The following is a 20,682-nucleotide window of genomic DNA, read 5'->3' on the forward strand; positions in this document are numbered from 1 at the left end:
GGCTTGGGTGTCCTCAGACCACATGTACTTCTCACCAACTGGCTGCAAATTTGGAGGTTCCCACCATGCCCTCAAGTTTGATAACTCACTAAAACAATTCACAGAATGCAGAAAAGCATGATACTTTCTTTCTCTTTTTTTTTTTTTTTGAGACGGAGTCTTGCTCTGTCTCCCAGGCTGGAGTACAGTGGCCACCATGCTTGGCTAATTTTTGTATTTGTATTAGAGACGGGGTTTCGCCATGTTGGCCAGGCTGGTCTTGAACTCCTGACCTCAGGTGATCCACCCGCCTTGCAATCCCAAAATGCTGGGATTATAGGCATAGCCACCATGCCCGGTCGACTTCTAGAGTTTCAATAACAGAGATGTGATTCAAGAAGGGAGACATGTTTTGTAGATGGCAGGAGCTTCATGAAAAGAAGCCAATGAAGGGCAGGACGTGTAGCTGTCTACCTACAGGAAACCAGCCAGGAGCCTCCCCACAGGGACTTCAGCACAGATGGCCGGGAAAATCTGCATTAACCTGACCTCTGGACCTAAGAGAGGACAAGGCCTTGACCATTTCTACAGACTCACAAGATGCAATCTCTGTGGTCCATGCCCATGGTGTGATCTGGGAAACAGGGGACCTTCTAAATGCCAACAACAAGGAAATCAAATGTGCAACAAACAGAAATACCGGCATTGACGTGGGCCATGGAGAGGCCTAAACAGATGACTGCAGTTCACTGCCAAGGTCATCAAAGGGGTGACTCTGAAATAATAAATTTCAGGTGCCACGGCCCAAATAGCTGCATGAGTTGGGGAAGTCCTCCACATGCCTCTGCTTCCTTCAGTACCTGTTTATGAAATAAGCCGAGGTACTTCCCTGGGGAATTTCCTTTCTCTTTCTTTCTTTCGAGACGGAGTCTTGCTCTGTCGCCCAGGCTAGAGTACAGTGGTGCAATCTCGGCTCAATGTAACCTCTCCCTCCTGGGTTTTAGCAATTCTCCTGCATCAGACTTCTGAGTAGCTGAGATTACAGGTGCATGCCACCATGCCCAGCTAATATTTGTATTTTTAGTAGAGACAGGGTTTCACCATCTAGGCCAGGGTGGTCTTGAACTCCTGACCTCGTGATCCACCCGTCTTGGCCTCCCAAAGTGCTGGGATTACAGGTGTGAGCCATCACGCCCGGACTTTTGTTTTATTTTTTGAGATGACGTTTCACTCTTGTTGCCCACGCTGGAGTGCAATGGCACGATCTCAGCTCACTGCAACCTCCTCCTCCCAGGTTCAAGCGATTATCCTGCCTCAGCCTCTCGAGTAGCTGGGATTACAGACACCCAACACCAAACGCAGCTAACTTATTGTATTTTTAGTAGAGATGGGATGTCACCATGTTGGCCAGGATGGTCTTCAACCCCTGACCTCTAATGATCCACCTGAATTGGTTTCCCAAAATGTTGGGATTACAGGCACAAGCCACTGCGCCCAGCCCCTCCCATACCTCTTTTGGTCAAGGCAGCACAATTCAGAAGAATCTTGCCAGGGAAGACTGGTAAATGGACGTCGACGTGATGCCTATGGCTCCTGGTGGATTTAGATACCTCCTGGTGCTTATTGATATCTTTACCAGTTGCACGGGGGCTTTTCCATGCCAGACTGAAAACGCAGGAGATCAATGATCAACCTTCAACTATTTACTAGCAGAACACTGAGGGGACTGTGCGGTCACCAATACCTCCTATTGCACTTGGATAAACACCTCCCAGGAAATACAGATGAATAGAAAGGACATAGTCAAACAAGCAGAATGGCTGCATTCCTTCAACCAGAAGGGCCATTAGTCTGTTTTCACACTGCTATAAAGAACTATGAGAAACTGGGTAATTTATGAAGAAAAGAGGTTTAATTGACTCACAGTTCTGCAGGCTGTACAGGAAGCATGGCTGGGGAGGCCTCAGGAAACTGACAATCACGGCAGAAGGCGAAGGGGAAGCAGGCACGTCTGGCCATGTTGGAGCAGGAGAGACAGAGAGAGTGAAGTGGGAGGGCTGCACGCTTTTAAACAACCAGATCCCACAAGCGCTCACTCAATATCACGAGAACGGCAAGGGGGAAGTCAGCCCCCATGAGCCAATCACCTCCCACCAGCTCCCTCCCACAACACTGGGAATTACAATTTGACATGAGATTTGGGTGTGGATACAGAGCTGAACCATGTCAAGGGTAGTTCAACCACTGAGATTGATTGATTGATTGATTGACTGAGATGGAGTCCTGCTCTGTTACCTAGGCTGGAGTGCAGTGGCACAATCTCGGCTCACTGCAACCTCCGCCTCCCGGGTTCAAGCGATTCTCCTGCCTCAGCCTCCCGAGTAGCTGGGACTACAGCACATGCCACCATGCCTAGCTAATTTTTGTATTTTTAGTAGAGACAGGGCTTCACCATGTTTGCCAGGCTGGTCTTGAACTCCTGACCTCGTGATCACCCTGCCTCGGCTTTTCTTTTGCTGGAATTACAGGCGTGAGCCACTGCACCCGGCCAACAACTGAGATTTAGAAGGCAGTCGAGTCCACTATACCGCACCTCACCTGGTTTCTTCCTCTGTTGGGGCCCCTCGTGGCCACTGTTCTGTTACTTTTTGGTCCTATTTATTTAAATGGATGGTGAGCTGTTTGTCCTCCAGGCTCCAACACTTCCACCTTCAGCTTGTATTACAACAATACCAGCCTTTCAAGCTACTCCGGGTGACCCCAGAACTCATTTGAACTCAGAAGCCCAAGAGTTTCATTCCTTTCACTTTAGGGGACTCAGTGCCCTGCTCAGCATGAAGTCGAAGCAGAAGCATGACCTCCATCCCTAATCCCTCAAGAATGAGGAGTGGAAGGTGTTGGCAGGAGGGTGGGGGTGAGGTTTGTAGATCTGTAACTGCATCAGACCAAATCTGGTTCAACTTTTTTTTTTTTTTTTTTTTGACGGAGTTTCACTCTTGTCACCCAGGCTGGAGTGCAATGGTATGAACTCAGCTCACTGCAACCTCCACCTCCTAGGTTCAAGTGATTCTGCTGCCTCAGCCTCCAGATAGCTGGGATTATAAGGGTGCACCACCACACCTGGCTAATATTTATATGTTTAGTAGAGACGGGGTTTTACCATTTTGGCCAGGCTGGTCTTGAAGTCCTGACCTCCAACTGCCTTGGCCTCCCAAAGTGCTGGGATTACAGGCGTGAGTCACTGCACCCGGCTCAGTTCAACTTTTATGTAATGAGGTTGTCAGTTGTTTTTCAATTGCCATGGACCCACAGGTTGAAGGGCATGTACCCTGTGCATGCCCAGGGTAACCAAGCATGCAACCACGGAGTGGAAACTAAAAGCTCGGCCTGAAGAGCTGAGACTGATTTAAGAACTGGACACTCCATGGCAGGAGCCAGGATCCAATCAGATTGAGTTTTGCTGTCACCCCATGGCAGGATCCAGTCAGATCACACCTCCCAGCATTACTTTATTGCAAGATCCAATCAAATCACAACTCATTACCCTATGCTTATAAAACCTAACATAGCCCCCAGCTGGGTAAGGGAGATTTGAGTATTTCTTCCTGCGTTCTTGCTAGCTGAGTTACAAAAAAGCTTTAAAAAAAAGGCCACGCGTGGTGGCTCATGCCTGTAATCCCAGCACTTTGGGAGGCTGAGGCAGGCAGATCACTTGAGGTCAGGGGTGCAAGACCAGCCTGGCCAACATGGTGAAACCCTATCTCTACTAAAAATACAAAAATTAGCTGGTCATGGTGACACATACCTATAATCCCAGCTACTTGGGAGACTGAGGCAGGAGAATCACTTGAACCCAGGAGGTAGAGGTTGCAGTGAGCCAAGATCACACCACTGCACTCCAGCCTGGCCGACAGAGTGAGAAGACTCTGTCTAAAAAAAGAACAGTTAAAATTAGCACCAAATGCTTTACGAGTAAAAAAAGTTTTTAGCTGCATATGTTTAAGTAACTTTTTAGATTGTAAAAAATACACATACAAAATGGAAAGGCACAAAGAAGAGAGCAAAAAGTGCATGAGATCTCATATCCAAGGATAACCGCTGAGAACATGAAAGTGCTGACTCTTCCAGCCTTTATACTATACACATTTAGGCCGTTGTTTTGTTTTTATAAAACCGTAATCATATAATACAGATAGTTTTATAATCTGGTTTTTAAACACAACAATTACATAACATTTAGCTGTTTCTTTTGCATTCAGATTCATAAGGGTTCCAGTAACTCATTTATCAGAAAACCAAGAGAAATAGTCTCATTAAAATATAAGTACATAAGGCAGGCATGGTGGCTCACGCCTATAATCCCAGCACTTTGAGAGGCCGAGGTGGGCGGATCACCTGAGGTCAGGAATTCGAGACCAGCCTGGCCAGCCTGGACCACATGGTGAAACCCCATCTCTGCTAAAAATACAAAAATGAGCCAGGTGTGGTGGTGCGCGCCTGTAATCCCAGCTATTCAGAAGGCTGAGGCAGGTGAATCGCTTAAACTCGGGAGGTGGAGGTTGCAGTGAATCGAGATCGTGCCACTGCACTCCAGCCAGGGCGCCAAAGTGAGACTCCATCTCAAAAAAAGATAAAAATTAAAAATAAAAATAATATATATATATGTATATATATTTTTCCAGACAGGGTCTTACTCTGTCTCCCAGTCTGAAATACAGTGGCGCAATCATATCTCACTGCAGCCTCAAGTTTCTGGGCTCAAGTGAATCTCCCACTTCAGCTTCCCAAGTAGCTGGAACTACAGGTGGATGCCACCATGCCCAGTCAATTTTTTTTTTAATTTTTCATAGAAACAGAGTCTCACTATGTTGCCCAGTCCTAATAAACACTATGTGATGAAAAGAAAAAAGTAAATCACCCTAAAGTTAAGTCTTTAATGTTAAGTCTTTAACGAGAAATGCAAATAAAGCATTTCTCAATAGATTATGGCAAGAGAATCAACTGAAGAATAAACATCTTTAGTAAATCTTTTGCTCATGTGCATTAACCAATACTCTTGAAAACCAAGATTAATTTACTGTACCTTCTTAATATTCCTTTGAAATTCCTTATGGCGCACAGGTAGTGTAGAAAATAACTGCTTCACGCTGACTGTGGTCCCTCTGGGGTGGGGGTAGGGGGTTTTCTGGATGATTTTCCCATCGTGATCAAACACCAGTCGAGTCCCAACCTTCACCGATGCAAGGCAGGTAGAAATGGTGACATCGCTGTGAGAGAATACCAGGCGTGGTGTGTTCAGTGAGAGACCCGTGATGTTGAGCATTGACTATGCTTTTCTTCACTTGCTTTTCTCTCAAAACTTTCTTAAAAAGCTGATGATCCCTCTGAGATAACCAAGATCTAAACGGTTGAGGAGTCATCATAAAATCTAAGGTTTGGCATCTAAAAGACAGCGAGACAGAAAGCACTAAACATGCTTTGTTTTGATAAAAGCTTTGATTTCATTTTTCAGGTTGAATTGCCAAACCATAAATGATCTCAAGGTTTATTTATTCACAAATAGAGATTTGTTTTGTTATTACTCTTCAAATAAAATTGTTTTAAAGAATTTTTTAAAGAATTAAAAAAATTTTTTAAATTTTTAAAGAATCCAAGAGATATTATAATTAAAATGTATATGTAGGGCAGGGTGCGGTGGCTCATGCCTGTAATTCCAGCACTTTGGGAGGCCGAGGAGCGCAGATCACTTGAGGCCTGGAGTTCCAGACCAGCCTGGGCAACATGGCAAAACCCCATCTCTACTACAAATACAAAAATTAGCCAGGAGTGGTGGTGCACGCTATAGTCCCAGCTCTTCAGGAGGCTGAGGCACGAGAATCACTTGAACCTGGGAGGCAGAGATTGCAGTGAGCTGAGACTGTGCCACTGCACTCCAACATGGGTGACAGAGTGAGACTCTGTCTAAAAAAAAAAAAAAAATATATATATATATATACACATACATATATACACACACACATATGTGTATATATATACACACACATATATATGTATATATATACACACACATATATATGTATATATATATTTAAATATAATTATAAAAATTTAGTATCTGGGCTATAATTAAATAGTGCTTTGGTGAAATGTTTCCCTAAAATTTGATGATGAAAAGCAATGGTAACTATCATTTATTACCTATATGTTATGTTAAAATTGAGAAGTTACTGTTCTAATAAGGGTAACCATTTTTTTTAACAATACTATTTGCTTCATTTCATTCATTTATTTCCCACATTTCAGAAGTACTAGGACTTAGATTGGCAGTGAGACAAAACAGAATTCAGAAGCTAGAAGCTGAGATACCGAGATAGAAAACTGTAAATAATAACGATTCCAATTAACTTTCTGAGAGGTTTTTCTAAGGGGTCAAGTGAATGGATAAAAACATTGTATCACCTCAGTGCACACAGTGAGCTCAGAGCTTCCCCCTGAAAGCCGAAAGTTTCAACCTCAGTTAGGTCGGCAAACTCTTGAATCTTACATGTGTGATGTTTCAGAGCTGAAAGAGACTGTAAAGTAAGGACTAAGATACCTCAAGTGCTAAAACAACGGATATACATGATATCTAGTAACTGGCTGAAAAAACTGTTTTTGCGTTTCCCAAGACAGTGTTACTCAAAATTCTGAGACATGTGGCCCAATTATTTTATAATAGAATTAGAAAAAGTCAACTTACTTAAGCCTTCAAAGTTTTCTTCTTCTACCCCACATCCATTGTCTGAAACTTCAATGAGATCCACTCCATAGTCCTTAAGCTTTAGATCTAGAAAGTTTAAATATTTATGTATTTATTAAAAATGGACCCACGCTAGAATGGCATGAACCCGGGGGGCGGAGCTTGCAGTGAGCCGAGATCACGCCACTGCACTCCAGCCTGGGAGACAGTGAGACTCCGTCTCAAAAAGAAAAAAAAAAAAAAAAAAAAATGGACCCATGCTATAAGCTTTTATATTGATATTATTTATAACATATGCAAATTGAAGAGTCATAACTATACCTTTAGTTAAAAGTACGAGTATCATTTTGTATATTTCATTTTTATAAAGCCCTTTCTGGCCATTTACTAGCCCAGATTAAATAGTTTAGCTTTTTCTTTCCTCTTTTTTTTTTTTTTTTGTCCATAGGCTAGTCAAATGAAGCAGTTGGAGTGGAGAAGGAACAAAAAAATCTGTAACTGGTTGTGATCAATTAGTGGTTAACACCGTTGCACTTTGACCAGCCTTTTCTTTTGAAAGAAATAATTTTAACATACCCAGTAAGGAGAAAAGGGGGCAGGCGCGGTTGTTCATGCCTGTAATCCCCGCACTTTGGGAGGCCAAAGTGAGCAGATCACCTGAGGTCAGGAGTTCCAGACTAGCCTGACCAACGTGGAGAAACCCTGTCTCTACTAAAAATACAAAATTAGCCAGGTGTGGTGGTGCATGCCTGTAATCCCAGCTGCTCATAAGGCTGAGGCAGAATTGCTTGAACCCAGGAGGCGGAGGTTGCGGTGAGCCGAGATCGTGCCATTGCACTATAGCCTGGGCAACAAGAGCGAAACTCCATCTCAAAAAAAAAAAAAAAAAAGACAACTGGTTCTGGAATCAGACTTCCTGGATCCTATTTTATTAGCTTTATAATCCCAAAAAAAGGAAATTTCCTGTTCTTTAATTTCCTCATCTGTAAAATGAAGATAATAAGTTCTATCTCATAAAGTTACTCAGCTGATTAATAATTTTTTAGGTTTATTTTATTGTGTTATTTTTTTTTTTTTCTTGTTTTTTTTTTGAGATGGAGTTTTGCTCTTGTCACTGAGGCTGGAATGCAGTGGCATGATCTGATCTTGGCTCACTGCAACCTCCACCTCCGAGGTTCAAGCAATTCTCCTCCCTCAGCCTCCCGAGGAGCTGAGATTACAGCCATGCACCATCACATCTGGCTAATTTTTGTATTTTTAGTAGAGACAAGGTTTTACCATGCTGGTTAGGCTGGTCTTGAACCCCTGACCTCAAATGATCAGCCCTGCTCTGCCTCCCAAAGTGCTGGGATTATAGATGTGAGCCACTACTCCACGCCTATTTTATTTTATTTTATTGAGACGGAGTCTTGCTCTGTCCCAGGCTGGTGTGCAGTGGCACGATCTCGGCTCACTGCAACCTCTGCCTCCCGGGTTCAAGCCATTCTCATGCCTCAGCCTCCCAAGTAGCTGGGATTACAGGCTTCTGCCACCAGGTCCGGCTAATTTTTATATTTTTAGTAGAGACAGAGTTTCACCATTTTGGACAGGCTGGTCTCAAACTGCTGACCTCAGGTATCCACCCACCTTGGTCTCCCAAAGTGCTGGGATTACAGGTGTGAGCCACCACACCTGGCCTGCTTTATTTTTTTAATAGAGATGAGGTCTCACCATGTTGGCCAGGTTGGTCTTGAACTCTGGCCTCAAGCAATCCCCCCACCTTGGCCTCTCAAAGGGCTAGGATTACAGGCGTGAAACACCACGCCCAGCTATTCTGCAAATTAAATGAGATATTTCTGTGCAATTCTTAGCATAACACCTGCCTGGCACACCATAAGAACACAATAAAAGCTGTTGTTATTATTATTACTACCTAGCTAAGTACTAGGCACATAATAGGTGCTAACTTTAACTTAAAAATAATAATTTATTACTACATCAACACTTGATAGTCTTATTTCAATAACAAATGTTTCTTGACTACAACAACACACACTAATCATTTCTTGTGGCTTAAAACTCTCCCAAACTTACCAATATTAGTGGCACCAGCATCCAGACTGTTTTCTACTAACTCCTTCACTGCAGTGCTTAGACTCAGTACCACTGGCCCAGAGCAAATCTGATGGACTGACTCCCGATCAATAGGTTTGATGGCCTTAGCAGGTTCTGTACTAAAGAAATGGTACAAGAAACAAAGCAAGTATTCAGCTATATATTTTCATCCTGATTTTAACTGTGGGAAATGACTCAACACTGTAAATAGTTTATGGGTCTAATCTGTTCATTTATTATATTAACAAATACATTTATTATATCCAGAAATAGAAACACTGTTTAACAATCCTTAAACATGTACCCAAAATACTTCTGGATAGATACTTCAAATTCAACAGATCCTTACTATCTAGGATCCACTTGGAGAAAACATACATTGTATCTCTCAAATTACCAAAATCTTTGGCAACAATGGTGTCTTCTTTCTTGAAAACTGAAAGCATGGCCTGGTGGGGTGGCTCATGCCTGTAATCGGCTAATTTTTGTATTTTTTTTTAGTAGAGATGGGGTTTCACCACGTCGGGCAGGCTGGTCTTGAACTCCTGACCTCAAGTGATCCACCCGCCTTGGCCTCCCAAAGTGCTGGGATTACAGGCATGAGCCACTGCACCCGGCCCACCTGGATAACTTCTAAAAATATTTTATAGAGATTAGATGTTGGTATGTTTTATTTTGTTTTGCTTTTTTTGAGACAGAGCCTCACTCTGTCGTCCAGGCTGGAGTGCAGTGGTGTGATCTCAGCTCACTGCAACCTCCGCCTCCCGGGTTCAAGCAATTCTCCTGCCTCAGCCTCCCAAGTAGCTGAAATTACAGGCACCCATCACCATGCCTGGCTAATTTTTGTATTTTTAGTAGAGATGGCATTTCACCATGCTGGCCAGGCTGGTCTCGAACTCCTGACCTCAAGTGATCCGCCTGCCTTGGCCTCCCAAAGTGCTGGGATTACAGACGTGAGCCGCCACACCTGTCTGAACCTAGATTCTGTTCTTGCAGTGTGAAGTTCCTGAATGTTGGGAGCAGAGGTGCGATGTGATCAGGTTTAGAACCTGGTCCTGGCTGGGTGCAGTGGCTCACACCTGTAATCCCAGCACTTTGGGAGGCCGAGGTGGGTGGATCACCCGAGGTCAGGAGTTTGAGACCAGCCTGGTCAACATGGTGAAACCCCGTCTACTAAAAATACAAAAAAATTAGCCAGGCACGGTGGCGCACGTTTATAGTCTCAGCTACCTGGGAGGCTGAGGCAGGAGAATCGTTTGAACCTGAAGCTGGAGGTTGCAGTGAGCCGAGATCACACCACTGCACTCCAGCCTAGGCAACAGAGTGAGACTCTATCTTAAAAAAAAACAAAGAACAAAGAACCTGGTCCCTCTGGATACTGAGAGGGGAATGGGCGACGGGCAGGAGTGGACATGGAGAGTTCAGCTAGAGAGGAGCCACGGACATCCAGCAGGAGACCAAGGTGGCTCTTGCTTGGGGATTGCAGGGATGATGGAGAGAAATGGGTGGCTTAGACACTCCAGGGAGGTAAAGCGATCGCTGGAAGTGAGAGCGAGGGAGGGGTGCTTCCTGGCTGCCTGTGCCCACCTGCTGCCATCCGAATTCCTTTGATGTTTGGCCTGCTGAGTCATCTGCAAGTCATTACCCCGCAACAGTTGCTGTTTTTCCTTTTTAACAATGCATTTGTTTTGAACCATTGAGCCATTATGTTCTGGGCCAATGGATTTTGTGGTGTTTCCCCAACTACACAGTCCTGGGGAATATTTTAAATGCCATTTAATAAAAAGTTCTGCACAATGCCGTTCCCGTGACATGTTCTGCTCAAAGCCATCACGAGCTGGTATTCAAGGGGATGGGGTTCGGCTGAGGACCCTTTTAGGTGTGACTGTGCTGGGCAGAACGCCCTGGCATGGCTCCCCAGGGCCTGATGGGACTGTGCCTGTGCTGGGCAGTGCCCCCTCCCTTGGGTTCTTCTTCTTCTTTTTTTTTTCTTCAGATGGAGTCTCACTGTGTTGCCCAGGCTGGAGTGCAGTGGTGTGATCTCGGCTCACTACAACCTCTGCCTCCCAGATTCAAGCGATTCTCCTGCCTCAGCCTCCCGAGTAGCTGGGACTACAGGCACGAGCCACCGCATCTGGCTATTTTTTGTATTTTTAGTAGACACGGGGTTTTGCCATGGTGCCCAGGCTGGTCTCAAACTCCTGAGCTCAAGTGATCCACTTGCCTCAGCCACCCAAAGTGCTGGGATTACAGGTGTGAGCCACCATGCCCAGTCTTGTCTTTCAAAAATATTAACGATGTATTAATGTTCTTGTGAAACACACCTGCCGTTGAGATGACATCCCCAGCACCCCTTTTCCTGGGGCCTTGCCGTAAAGCAAACTGTGGTGGTGCACTCACTTGCAAAGCACAGAAGACCCCAATTTTTGCATTCACGCCCAGGCCACATCAGAAACTGGGCATGGCCTCTTCCCTCTGCCTTATCTCCCAATTCCTGCGGCCACCTCCTGCATATTTCTGGAATCCAACTCTTCCTCTCCAATCCTCTTTGTCTGCCCTGGTTCAGATCTGGTTCTTCCCAGCCCACAATCCCTGCTACCACCCCTTGGCCACCATGGGTGCCACTGCAGAACAGGACCGTATACACCCCTGGTCTCTCTGAGTAGCTCTCTCTCCTCCTCTCTCCTTCTTCCCTCTTTTTAAAAAAAACTTTTTAGAGATGGGGTCTTGCTGTGTTGCCCAGGCTGGTCTTGAACTCTTAGGCTCAAGAGATCCTCCAGCCTCGGCCTCCTTCTTCCATTTGCCCTTCAAAATTCAGCTCAAGGCCGGGCATGGTGGCTGTCACCTGTAACCCCAGCACTTTGGGAGGCTGAGGTGGGAGGATCTGTTGAACTCAGGAATTTAAGACCAGCCTGGCCAACGTGGTGAAATCCTGTCTCTACTAAAAATACAAAAAAATTAGCCAGGCATGATGGCAGGCACCTGTAATCCCAGCTACTTGGGAGGCTCAGGCAGGAGAATCACTTGAACCCGGGAGGTGGAGGTTGCAGTGAGCCAAGATCATGCCACTGCACTCCAGCCTGGGCAACAGAGCAAGATTCCATATCAAAAGAAAAGAAAAGAAAAGAAAAAAAGAGTCAGCTCAGAAATAACCCCAGGGACCAGGCGTGGTGGCTCATACCTGTAATCCCAGCACTTTGGGAGGCCAAGGCAGATGGATCACCTGAGGTCAGGAGTTCGAGACCAGCCTGGCTAACATGGTGAAATTTCATCTCTACTAAAAATACAAAAATTAGCTGGGTGTAGTGGCAGGCGCCTGTAATCCCAGCTACTCCAGAGGCTGAGGCAGTAGAAATGCTTGAACCCAGGAGGCAGAGGTTGCAGTGACCTGAGATCGCACTGTTGCACTCCAGCCTGGGCAACAAGAGCAAAACTCGGTCTCAAAAAAAAAAAAAAGAAAAAGAAAAGAAAGAAAGAACCCCTAGGAAGCCCCCTTGGCTCTCAGTGGGGGCCAGTAGCCTCCCCTGGGCTCCTGGACTATGATTCAGTCTTTACACCCTAGGTTCCAAGATCTGTTTAGAGGGTGTTTCCAAAGTCAAGTTCCAGGCGGCTCCTGAGGGTGACGGCAGCTCCTCAGTGGGCTCAGAGAGGCTGTGCAGAAGGGAGGGGCAGCTGCAGGCTCGCATGGGAAGTCCCTGGCGCTGCGCCTGGCATCAGCACGGATTGTGACAGTAAGAACAAACACAGAAGGGCCCCAGGACATGCAAAAGCCTGTGGCCAACATGGCGAAACCCCATCTCTATTGAAAGTACAAAAATTAGCTGGGTGTGGTGGCAGGCACCTGTGATCCCAGCAACTCAGGAGACCAAGGCTCGAGAATCACTTTAACCTGGGAAGTGGAGGTTGCGGTGAGCAGAGATCGCGCCACAGCACTCCAGCCTGGGCAACAGAGTGAGACTCCACGTTTAAAAAAAAAAAAAAAAGCCGTGGCAATCCTGCTCCTAGCTGGTCCTTGAACCCTGGGAGGATTAATTCATCTTTTCACACAGCAAACACCAACGGCCCCCTCCTTCTCCCTGTCATACCCCTCCGGGGCCGGGCCCCTAGCCAACTGTCTTGGGTCTGGATAGGACAGCGTGAGACAGTCTCTGCTGAAGGGTCACTGACAGGGAGGTGGTCTTTTAACTCTGTCTTTTTTTTTTTTTGAGTTGGAGTCTCGCTCTGTCGTCCAAGCTGGAGTGCAGTGGCATCATCTCGGCTCACTGCAACCTCCGTTTCCCAGGTTCAAGTGATTCTCCTGCCTCAGCCTGCCAAGTAGCTGGGATTACAGGCACCCACCACCACACCAGGCTAATTTTTGTATTTTTAGCAGAGAGAGGGTTTCACCATGTTGGCCAGGCTGCTCTCAAACCCCTGACCTCAAGTGATCCGCCTGCCCTGGCCTCCCAAAGTTGGGATTACAGGCATGAGACACCAAGCCCGTCTGTTAACTCTCTCTCAGTTCCAGGCAGAGGGACCTGGGCTCCACCGTGGTGGGGTTTTTTTGTTTGTTTGTGTGTTTTGTTTTGTTTTGGAGACGGAGTCTTGCTCTGTCACCGAAACTGGAGGGCAGTGGCAAGATCTCGGCTCACTGCAACCTCCACCTTCTGGGTTCAAGTGATTCTCCTGCTTCAGCCTCCCGAGTAGCTGGGATTACAGGCCCCCACCACCATGCCCTGCTAATTTTTGTATTTTTGGTAGAGACAGGGTTTTGCCACATTGGCCAGGCTGGTCTCTAACTCCTGACCTTAAGTGATCTGCCCACCTCAGCCTCCCAAAGTCCTGGGATTACAGGTGTGAGCCACTGCACCTGGCCTGTTTGTTCAAGACAGGGTCTCACTCTATTGTCCAGGCTGGAGTGCGGTGGCATGATCACGGCTCACTGCAGCCTTAAACTCCTGGGCTCAGGTGATCCTCCTGCCTCAGCCTCCCGAGTAGCTGGGACTAGAGGTGCACACCACCACCCCTGGCTAATCTCTTTTTTCATTTTTAGTAGAGATAGAGTCTCACTATGTTGTTGCCCCAGCTGGTCTGGAACTCTTGGGGTCAAGTAATCCTTCTGCCTGAGCCTCTCAAAGTGCTAGGATTCCGGGTGTGAGCCATGCAATAGTGTAACTTAAAGGGGCTGGCTCCCCTGGCCAGACGTCACCTGGGACACCAAGGAATTTGACTGAATCTGTTTCTGTCTATACCTGAAGGGGTTCTGGTGGCTGGTGGGGGTGCAGGCAGCATGGAGGAGAAGCCTCCAGAGATAAGGGGCTCAAGGGCTTGCTTGGGAGGGAGCACTACCTAAACCACATACCTGGCCCTGAAACGCATGTGTGGATTTTCCTAGATGGGGGCACCTCAAAGTACAAGCCGGGACAGCAATCAAGGGACAGGCTCGGGGTAACCCCATGGGGCAGAAGCTGAGCAGGGCCCTGGGCTCCCGGTATAAATTTCCTGTCCCAGCAGGGGCACCATTCAGGCCAGGGTGGGCTCCAGACCGCATTTACTCACCTCCAAAGAGGGCTGCAGACCAAGGGTCACCACCATGCTCCCTCCGCTGGCAGGGCCTGCATGCCGGGAGCCGTGGTCACATTAGAAGGTCCGGGAGCGCAGCCCAAGGGGGCGTGTGCAGCGGCCGTGGACAGAGTGCAGCGGGCAAGTCACTGAGCCTCAGTTTCTCCATCTAGAAAATCGCTGCGGCTGTGCGGACTGCGTGGCACGCAGTGGGCTCTCAGGCGTGATTGCTCATCACTCTGGCTTGGCGGAGGGAGGCCTAGAGTCCTGACCTTCACCGACCCCGCCAACGTGGCATCTGCTACCGCCTCGGAGGCAGAAGGGGCAGCGAATAGGAGCGCACATGGGCACTGGCCGTGAGGCGGCCTGGCTGCGGCTCACCGGCAACCCCCGAGTGGCGACGACGGGAACCACCGGCCTTGTGCACAGATGGACGCTTGAGGTTTTGCACAGAGGGTCCTTCCAGGTGATGGAGGCTCCTGGGTCCTGGAGAGCCTACTGGGGTGACAGTCTAAGGGCCTGACAGACCCCCGACAGCAACAGGTCACATCTGGACACGTGGTCGTCTCAGGTCTAGAGAAGGCAGCTCCCCAAGGTCAGGACCGGCTATGCCTGAAGCCCCAAGTCTAACACTGTATGTGGCATACAGCAGATGCTTAATAAATGCTTGAGGGGGTGGATAAGGGCTAGAGCCATCCATATGCGCAAGAGGGTTGGAGGTGGTGGCCAGAATTGGTAGTCAGATGACCATGGAGAGTCCCACTCTCAGAAAGGTGCTGTGCCCAGGGGCAGTAGAGACGCCTCTGAATCCTCACCCCGCCCAGCCACTGATATGTGGGATGGGGGACGGAGGGTGGCTCAGGTCTCATAGGCCCCAGGATGGGCCCAGCTCCCTGCATCAGGCAAAGCACAGTCCTCTGCAGGCCTCCTCCCAGGGTCTGGAAGCTTGCGGTCAGGGCGGCCTGTCCACACAGTCTCCAGCCTCCCTCACAGGAGGTCAGGTGAGACAGAGGTGGGGATGGAGGTGGGGACTGGCCAGCCTGCCCATGGCCCTCCCCTAAACCCTCCTGAGTGCAACTTACAGATGCTTGGAGAGGGAGAGAAACCAGAAAGGCAGAGGAGAGGCAGGGGGGCTGGTGCTGGGATTCCAGGCAGGGTACGGGGTGTGCTCGTGGAGGGGGAAAGGCAAGGAGCCCTGAGGGGGCCTGTGGGTGCAGGAGCTGGGACAAAGCACCATGCACTCACTCCTGGCACCCCATCTCCCCCAGCCCCATGCAAAGAGGCCAGGCCAGGGGCTGAGGCTGGGGAGGGGGTCCAGGCCAGGCTCACAGCCCACCGGCAGTGTGGCGGCCTCGCTGGGTGGGATGTGGTGGGTCATGTAGCGCTTGCCCATGAAGGAGCCGATCCGCAGCTGCTCCGGGGCCTCCTCCGGCCACCACAGGCTGGAGCTGGGCGGGGAGAGGAGGAGGAAGAGACATATGTCCCTGCCACATGGGGCACGTGCTGGGTCAAGGCCTGCTCTCCTCCCTCCCAGCTCCCTCATGTGCAGTCTCTCTCTTCTTTTTTCTTCTTTTTTTTTTGAGATGGAGTCTGGCTCTGTCACCCAGGCTGGAGTGTGGTGGTGTGATCTAAGCTCACTGCAACCTCCGCCACCCGGGTTCAAACGATTCTCCTGCCTCAGCCTCCCGAGTAGCTGGGATTACAGATGCCTGCCACCACACCCGGACAATTTTTGCATTTTTAGTGGAGATGGGGTTTCACCATGTTGCTCAGGCTGGTCTTGAACTTTTGGCCTCCAGTGATCCTCCCACCTCGGCCTCCCAAAGTGCTAGGATTACAGGCATGTGCCACTGCACCTGGCCTCACCTGCAGTCTCTGATCCCTCCTTCCTCCCTTCTAGAACCAATTGGAGGACCACCTCTCCAGGTGGCCACCCTGACTACCCTGGCGTCAGCTTACTAAACCACCAGAGGATCCACAGACAGCAGGTGAGGCCCGGGAGGAGAAGGGCCTTGGCTGAGGACACACTGAAAAGACAGGGCCCGAGTGAGGCGGGACCTCCCGAACCTGTCCTCAGAGGGGCTGCTGGCCCCATCACTGACCCCTGAGGTGCGAGATACTCAGGGTGGGAGTTCCCTGCACAGGCCCTGGGAGGGGCGCTGCCCAGCTCGAAACCACGGGACTCAGCAAGGTGGCTCACGCCTGTAATCCTAATACTTTGGGAGGCCGAGACGGGAGGATCGCTTGAGCTCAGCAGTTCCAGACCAGCCTGGGCAACATAGCAAGTCCCTGTCTCTACCAAAAATAAAATAAACCCCATGGCATGCCTGGAGGGCTTCCAGACACTGGGACCAATTCAACAGAGGGGTTCTGGGTGGGAGAGGGGCCTGAGGGGGTGTCCCCACTCACAAGCGCATGGTAGAGGCTGCCAAGAAGGCCAAGAGTAGGAGGCCGGCCAGAGAAGAGAGGATGGAGGTAATGACGATCATGCTGCCACTTCGCCGCCCTGGCCAGGTGTCGATGGATCCGGGGGTCTTCCCTGCACACACACCAGCTGCTCAGAGGGGCTGCCCCTCGACCCCAGGACTGGCTGTCATCTCCTCCCTCACTCCCTCCCCACCCACGCTGGCCTAGCTTCAAGGCCTGGCTGTCTCATATCCCCAGGCGCCCCCCTGATCCCACCCCCCGTCCCTCTTCCTCGGGACGGCACAGCATCTGTTCTCTGCCAGCCTGGACCACAGCCTCCACCCTGCTCCTACCTTCTAGGCTGCTCCCACCCACGTGCTCATCCACTGCCCTGCTCCCTGGAGCCCAGCAGTCAAGGCCTTCAGATGACAAGACTTCCACCCCATACCCCCTGACCTCTGAAGCCATCTCCCAGGAGACCCCCACCCCCGACACCTGGGCCGTGGCACTCGAAACTTCTGGGCCTGGTACATTCACGCTTGCCCCTTGGGGTCTGCTCAGAACTCAAGCTGGCTGCCTCCCCAGCCAGCCCCGACCCTGACCCTGACCTCCTCCACACCCTCTTCCTCCCTCCCAGCAGGGGCTGACACAGGCTGACTCCCTACAGGAGGGGGGAGGCTGTCTGTGCCCACAATGTGGCAAACGCTTGTGGATGGGCTGAGATGGCGCCCCTGCCGAGGGGGCTGGCTGGGTGCCCTACTCCCCCAGCATGAGGTTCTGTTGGGGGCTGGGCCCGACTTGGACATGGCCTCCAGGCCCCCAGCCCTGTGGGAGCAGGGGTGTGGCCAGCTCAGCAGAGGTGGCCCAGAGAGATCGTGAGTCCACTGGGGGCAGCGCCCCTCCTGCCCAGCGCTACCTTGGTGGAGAGTGATGGGGTCTGACCACTTGGTCTCAGCCCTGGGTGAGCCCCTGGTGTCCATCAGGAGGAACTTCACCCTGGGGATGGGAGGTGGTGGGGGAGGAGGGGAGAGCTTCAGAGGCCGGGACCACCCTGGGCAGGGCCAAGCCCCAGGCAGCTCCTCTGGGGCCCTCCCATGGATGTGGAGTGGGGGTGCCTGTCAAGAGCAGCAGCCCATGGCCTGGCCCTGCTCTGAGAATCCCGAGATGTCTCCAGCCACTTGGCCTGTGCCACCACCCCTCATCCCCCCGAGCAATTGCTCTCCAGACACCAGACCTGGGCCGGGGATGCTGGTTTAGGGGCCCTGGTTCCTATATGTCACAAGCCAAAAGAGCAGGTGAAGGTGGCTTAGCAGGGCACATGGGGCAGGGGTCACAGGCCTCCCAGAGGGGCAGCAGTAGCCAGGGGGCAGGGGGCTCAATCACCAGCAGCCTGAGGACCCAGGGCACCAGGAGCCCCGCAGACGGGCTTGGTTTGTGTCTTTGCAGGGCTGGGAGCTCTGCAAGGCCTGGGAAGCGGGGAAGGACCTGGCAGGTTGGCATTGAAAAGAGTGGCTGCGGGGGATGGGGCGGGACATGGAGCTGGAAGGCTGAGCCAGGGTGATGCAGCGGGGAGGGCAGAGGGTGGACCTGGAGAGTGGGTGAGAGGGCAGAAGGGGGCTGGGCGGAGCGGGGTGCTGTTCCAGCCTCACCACGCCCTGCCTTCCCGGCTTCCCCTGGGCCTGGTCTTCCTGAGGTCACCCCGCCTCCTCCTGTGTCCGGACAGTCCTGACCTGGACACACTGCCTGCTTCCCCATCCCGGCTCCACCCCAATGTTGGCAGGCCACTTGACCTCCTGTGCCTCAGTTTCCTCATCTGTAAGAGCGGGTGGGAGCCACCTCTCCTGCTCCCTGCCTAATACCGACGAGACTGGGTCTGAACTCGGCCCCCGAGTTTCCTGCCAGATCTGCCCGTGGTGGGGGACAGGGGCCTAGACTTTGGGGAAGCTGCCCCCTCCCACCTTGACTAAGATCCCACCTCCCCAAGGTGCCCACCCGCTCCTCCTGGGCCTTGCCCGGCCCCAGCGGGGGTGAGCACTGTTGCTGACTCTACAGTGGAAGGAGCCCGGGCTTGCAAAGGGGAGGACCGGGGCCGGGGGACTCCTCCCTGGAAAGATGCTAGAGAGAGCATCCCTGGTCCCAGCAATGCCTCCGCCCCAAGCACAGCCCCAGTCCCAGGGCTCCGGTGGGGACCACCCACCGATAGGGTCCAGGGCCAGGGAGGGGCGCGTTGCAGAAGGGCTGCTGGTGGCAGCCGTGGTCATGGCCCACCCACAGCACGGGGGCGCCTCCGCGCCCGCCATGGGGTCGTCACAGGGCAGCTGGTCCGGAGACAGGGGCAGCGTCATGTAGTGGCCATCGGTCAGCAGCTGTGGGGAGGCCGGAATGTCAGCCAGTGTCTCCGGGTTCTGGAAGCCCCTGGAGGCTGCAGGATGAGAGAACAGATGGAGGTGGGAGGGGAGAAAGCAGCTTTGTCCTTATGAGTGGGGGTTCTGTGTTCGCCCAGTCTCCAGCCCTGACCCCCCATGCCACCTCCTCCCTCAGGGCCCCCAGAGATAGTCCAGACCCAGTCGACTTTGTTACCCCTGAAGGGGAGCTTCCCTCTGGCCTTTTGTCCCCACCCAGAGCCAGGAGTGGGGAGCAGCGGGCAGTCCCAACCTGCCCAGCCCCAGCCCCAGCCCCATCGCAGTGCACCAGCCCTGCCCCACAGGAGGCCACATCCTCCCAGGTCGCAGCCTCGGTTCCCTGTCCAAAGGAAGAACTACTTGGATTCAGAGAAAGGGTTGCAGAGCCCTTGACAGCTGACAAACCCACCACTTGCACTACTCCGGGGATTTGGTGTTCACTACGTGTGTATTTTTCAATACACATATTATCCCTTTAGATAAAGCCCAATTCATCCACACCTACTCTCCCAAAGGCCCCCACAGGGGCTCAATCATTGAAGGCGCTTGCTGGTGAGGGGCTCCTAGGGCCCACCACTCTCCTCAGCCGTCACCCTCACCCAGGCCCCACAGCAGTCCCCGCACCATTGCTGAAGGCCACCACGAGCCAGACGGTATCACTGGCGCTGGCAAGCCCATCGAAGACACAGCGCGGCTGCTCCAGGGAGAAGGTGGTGGCTGTGACCTTCCCTTCCAGGTCCCAAGCTGTTATCTGTGGTGTGTAGGGCACCAGCTCTGTGGCCACGGGGGACAAAAGGTGAGCCACGGAGACGGGCGTGGGGGTCCCTGGGGCTGCCTCTCCCAATCAGAGGGGGGCGGGCGCCCAGGGTCCAATCACTCCAGCAGGGCCCCCAGCCCCTTGGGTCTGGCTGGACGTGTCCATCCGGGACCCCCACTCACCCAGGCTCAGGCTGGGCCGGAGACAGTTCAACGCCAGGAGGAGCATCTGCAGCCCTAGGTGAGGCTGCCCCCAGGGTAGCCCCATGACAGCCGCCAGCACCCGGGAGGCTCAGGGGCTGGTCTGGCTGCTTCGGGCTGCACCCCACCCCCAACAGCTTGGCCCTGGAGAAGCTGGTTAATCAGGCTGCCCCAGGGGCTGGAAAGACCTGCAAATGTAAGTGCACCCCACCCCATTCCTCCCAGGCCAGCCCACAGCAGGGAGGAGCTGGGGGAACTCTGGTGGGAGGCAGGCCAGTATCCAGCCCCACTGCCAGGGCCAAGGGAGAGGGGCCAGTGGAACCCCAGATGCCAGCCAAGCCATCCCGGAGCCTGGATTGGGGCCCCTCCCAGTCTCTCCGCCCTGGGGAGGAGGGTCTGGCTTTTGGAAACAGGCTCAGGACCACATGCCTGAGATTCCTGTGCCCCAGGTGCCAGGAGCCTCCCTCTGCCTTCTGTCCCCACCCAGAGTCAGGAGTGGGGAGTAGCAGGCAGCCCCAACCTGCCCAGCCCCATCCCCATCACAGCACGCTGGCCCTGCCCCCC

The 20,682-nt window shown here is 51.6% G+C and overlaps 1 protein-coding gene and 1 pseudogene across 1 annotated transcript; both read right to left on the reverse strand.

The window, feature by feature from the left end:
- Window positions 1–1,869: 1,869 nt before the first annotated feature.
- On the reverse strand, window positions 1,870–14,698 carry LOC129393061 (putative postmeiotic segregation increased 2-like protein 2). The gene is made up of 9 exons (XM_063606244.1): window positions 14,626–14,698; window positions 14,351–14,406; window positions 12,368–12,519; window positions 8,792–8,931; window positions 6,719–6,805; window positions 6,439–6,541; window positions 5,063–5,246; window positions 3,785–3,909; window positions 1,870–1,990 (listed from the first exon to the last, which is right to left on the reverse strand). Exons 1-8 carry the CDS (start codon window positions 14,696–14,698, stop codon window positions 3,823–3,825), a joined length of 882 nt encoding a protein of 293 aa, XP_063462314.1. The 3' UTR covers window positions 1,870–1,990; window positions 3,785–3,822.
- LOC117978561 (uroplakin-3b-like) lies at window positions 8,801–20,414 on the reverse strand (annotated as a pseudogene).
- Window positions 20,415–20,682: the final 268 nt, after the last annotated feature.

The sequence above is a fragment of the Pan paniscus genome, chromosome 6 (assembly GCF_029289425.2).
Source record: "Pan paniscus chromosome 6, NHGRI_mPanPan1-v2.0_pri, whole genome shotgun sequence".
In the NCBI taxonomy this organism is placed as follows: Eukaryota; Metazoa; Chordata; class Mammalia; order Primates; family Hominidae; genus Pan; species Pan paniscus.

Coding starts and splice junctions, on each gene's coding strand:
- LOC129393061 (XM_063606244.1), bottom strand. CDS start 14,698: ATGTGCGCTCCTATTCGCTGCCCCTTCTGCCTCCGAGGCGGTAGCAGA. Junction 14,407..14,625: donor CGTTGGCGGGGTCGGTGAAG/GTCAGGACTCTA, acceptor CCCGGCATGCAG/GCCCTGCCAGCGGAGGGAGC. Junction 8,932..12,367: donor CAGATCTTGGAACCTAGGGT/GTAAAGACTGAA, acceptor CCATTTCTTTAG/TACAGAACCTGCTAAGGCCA.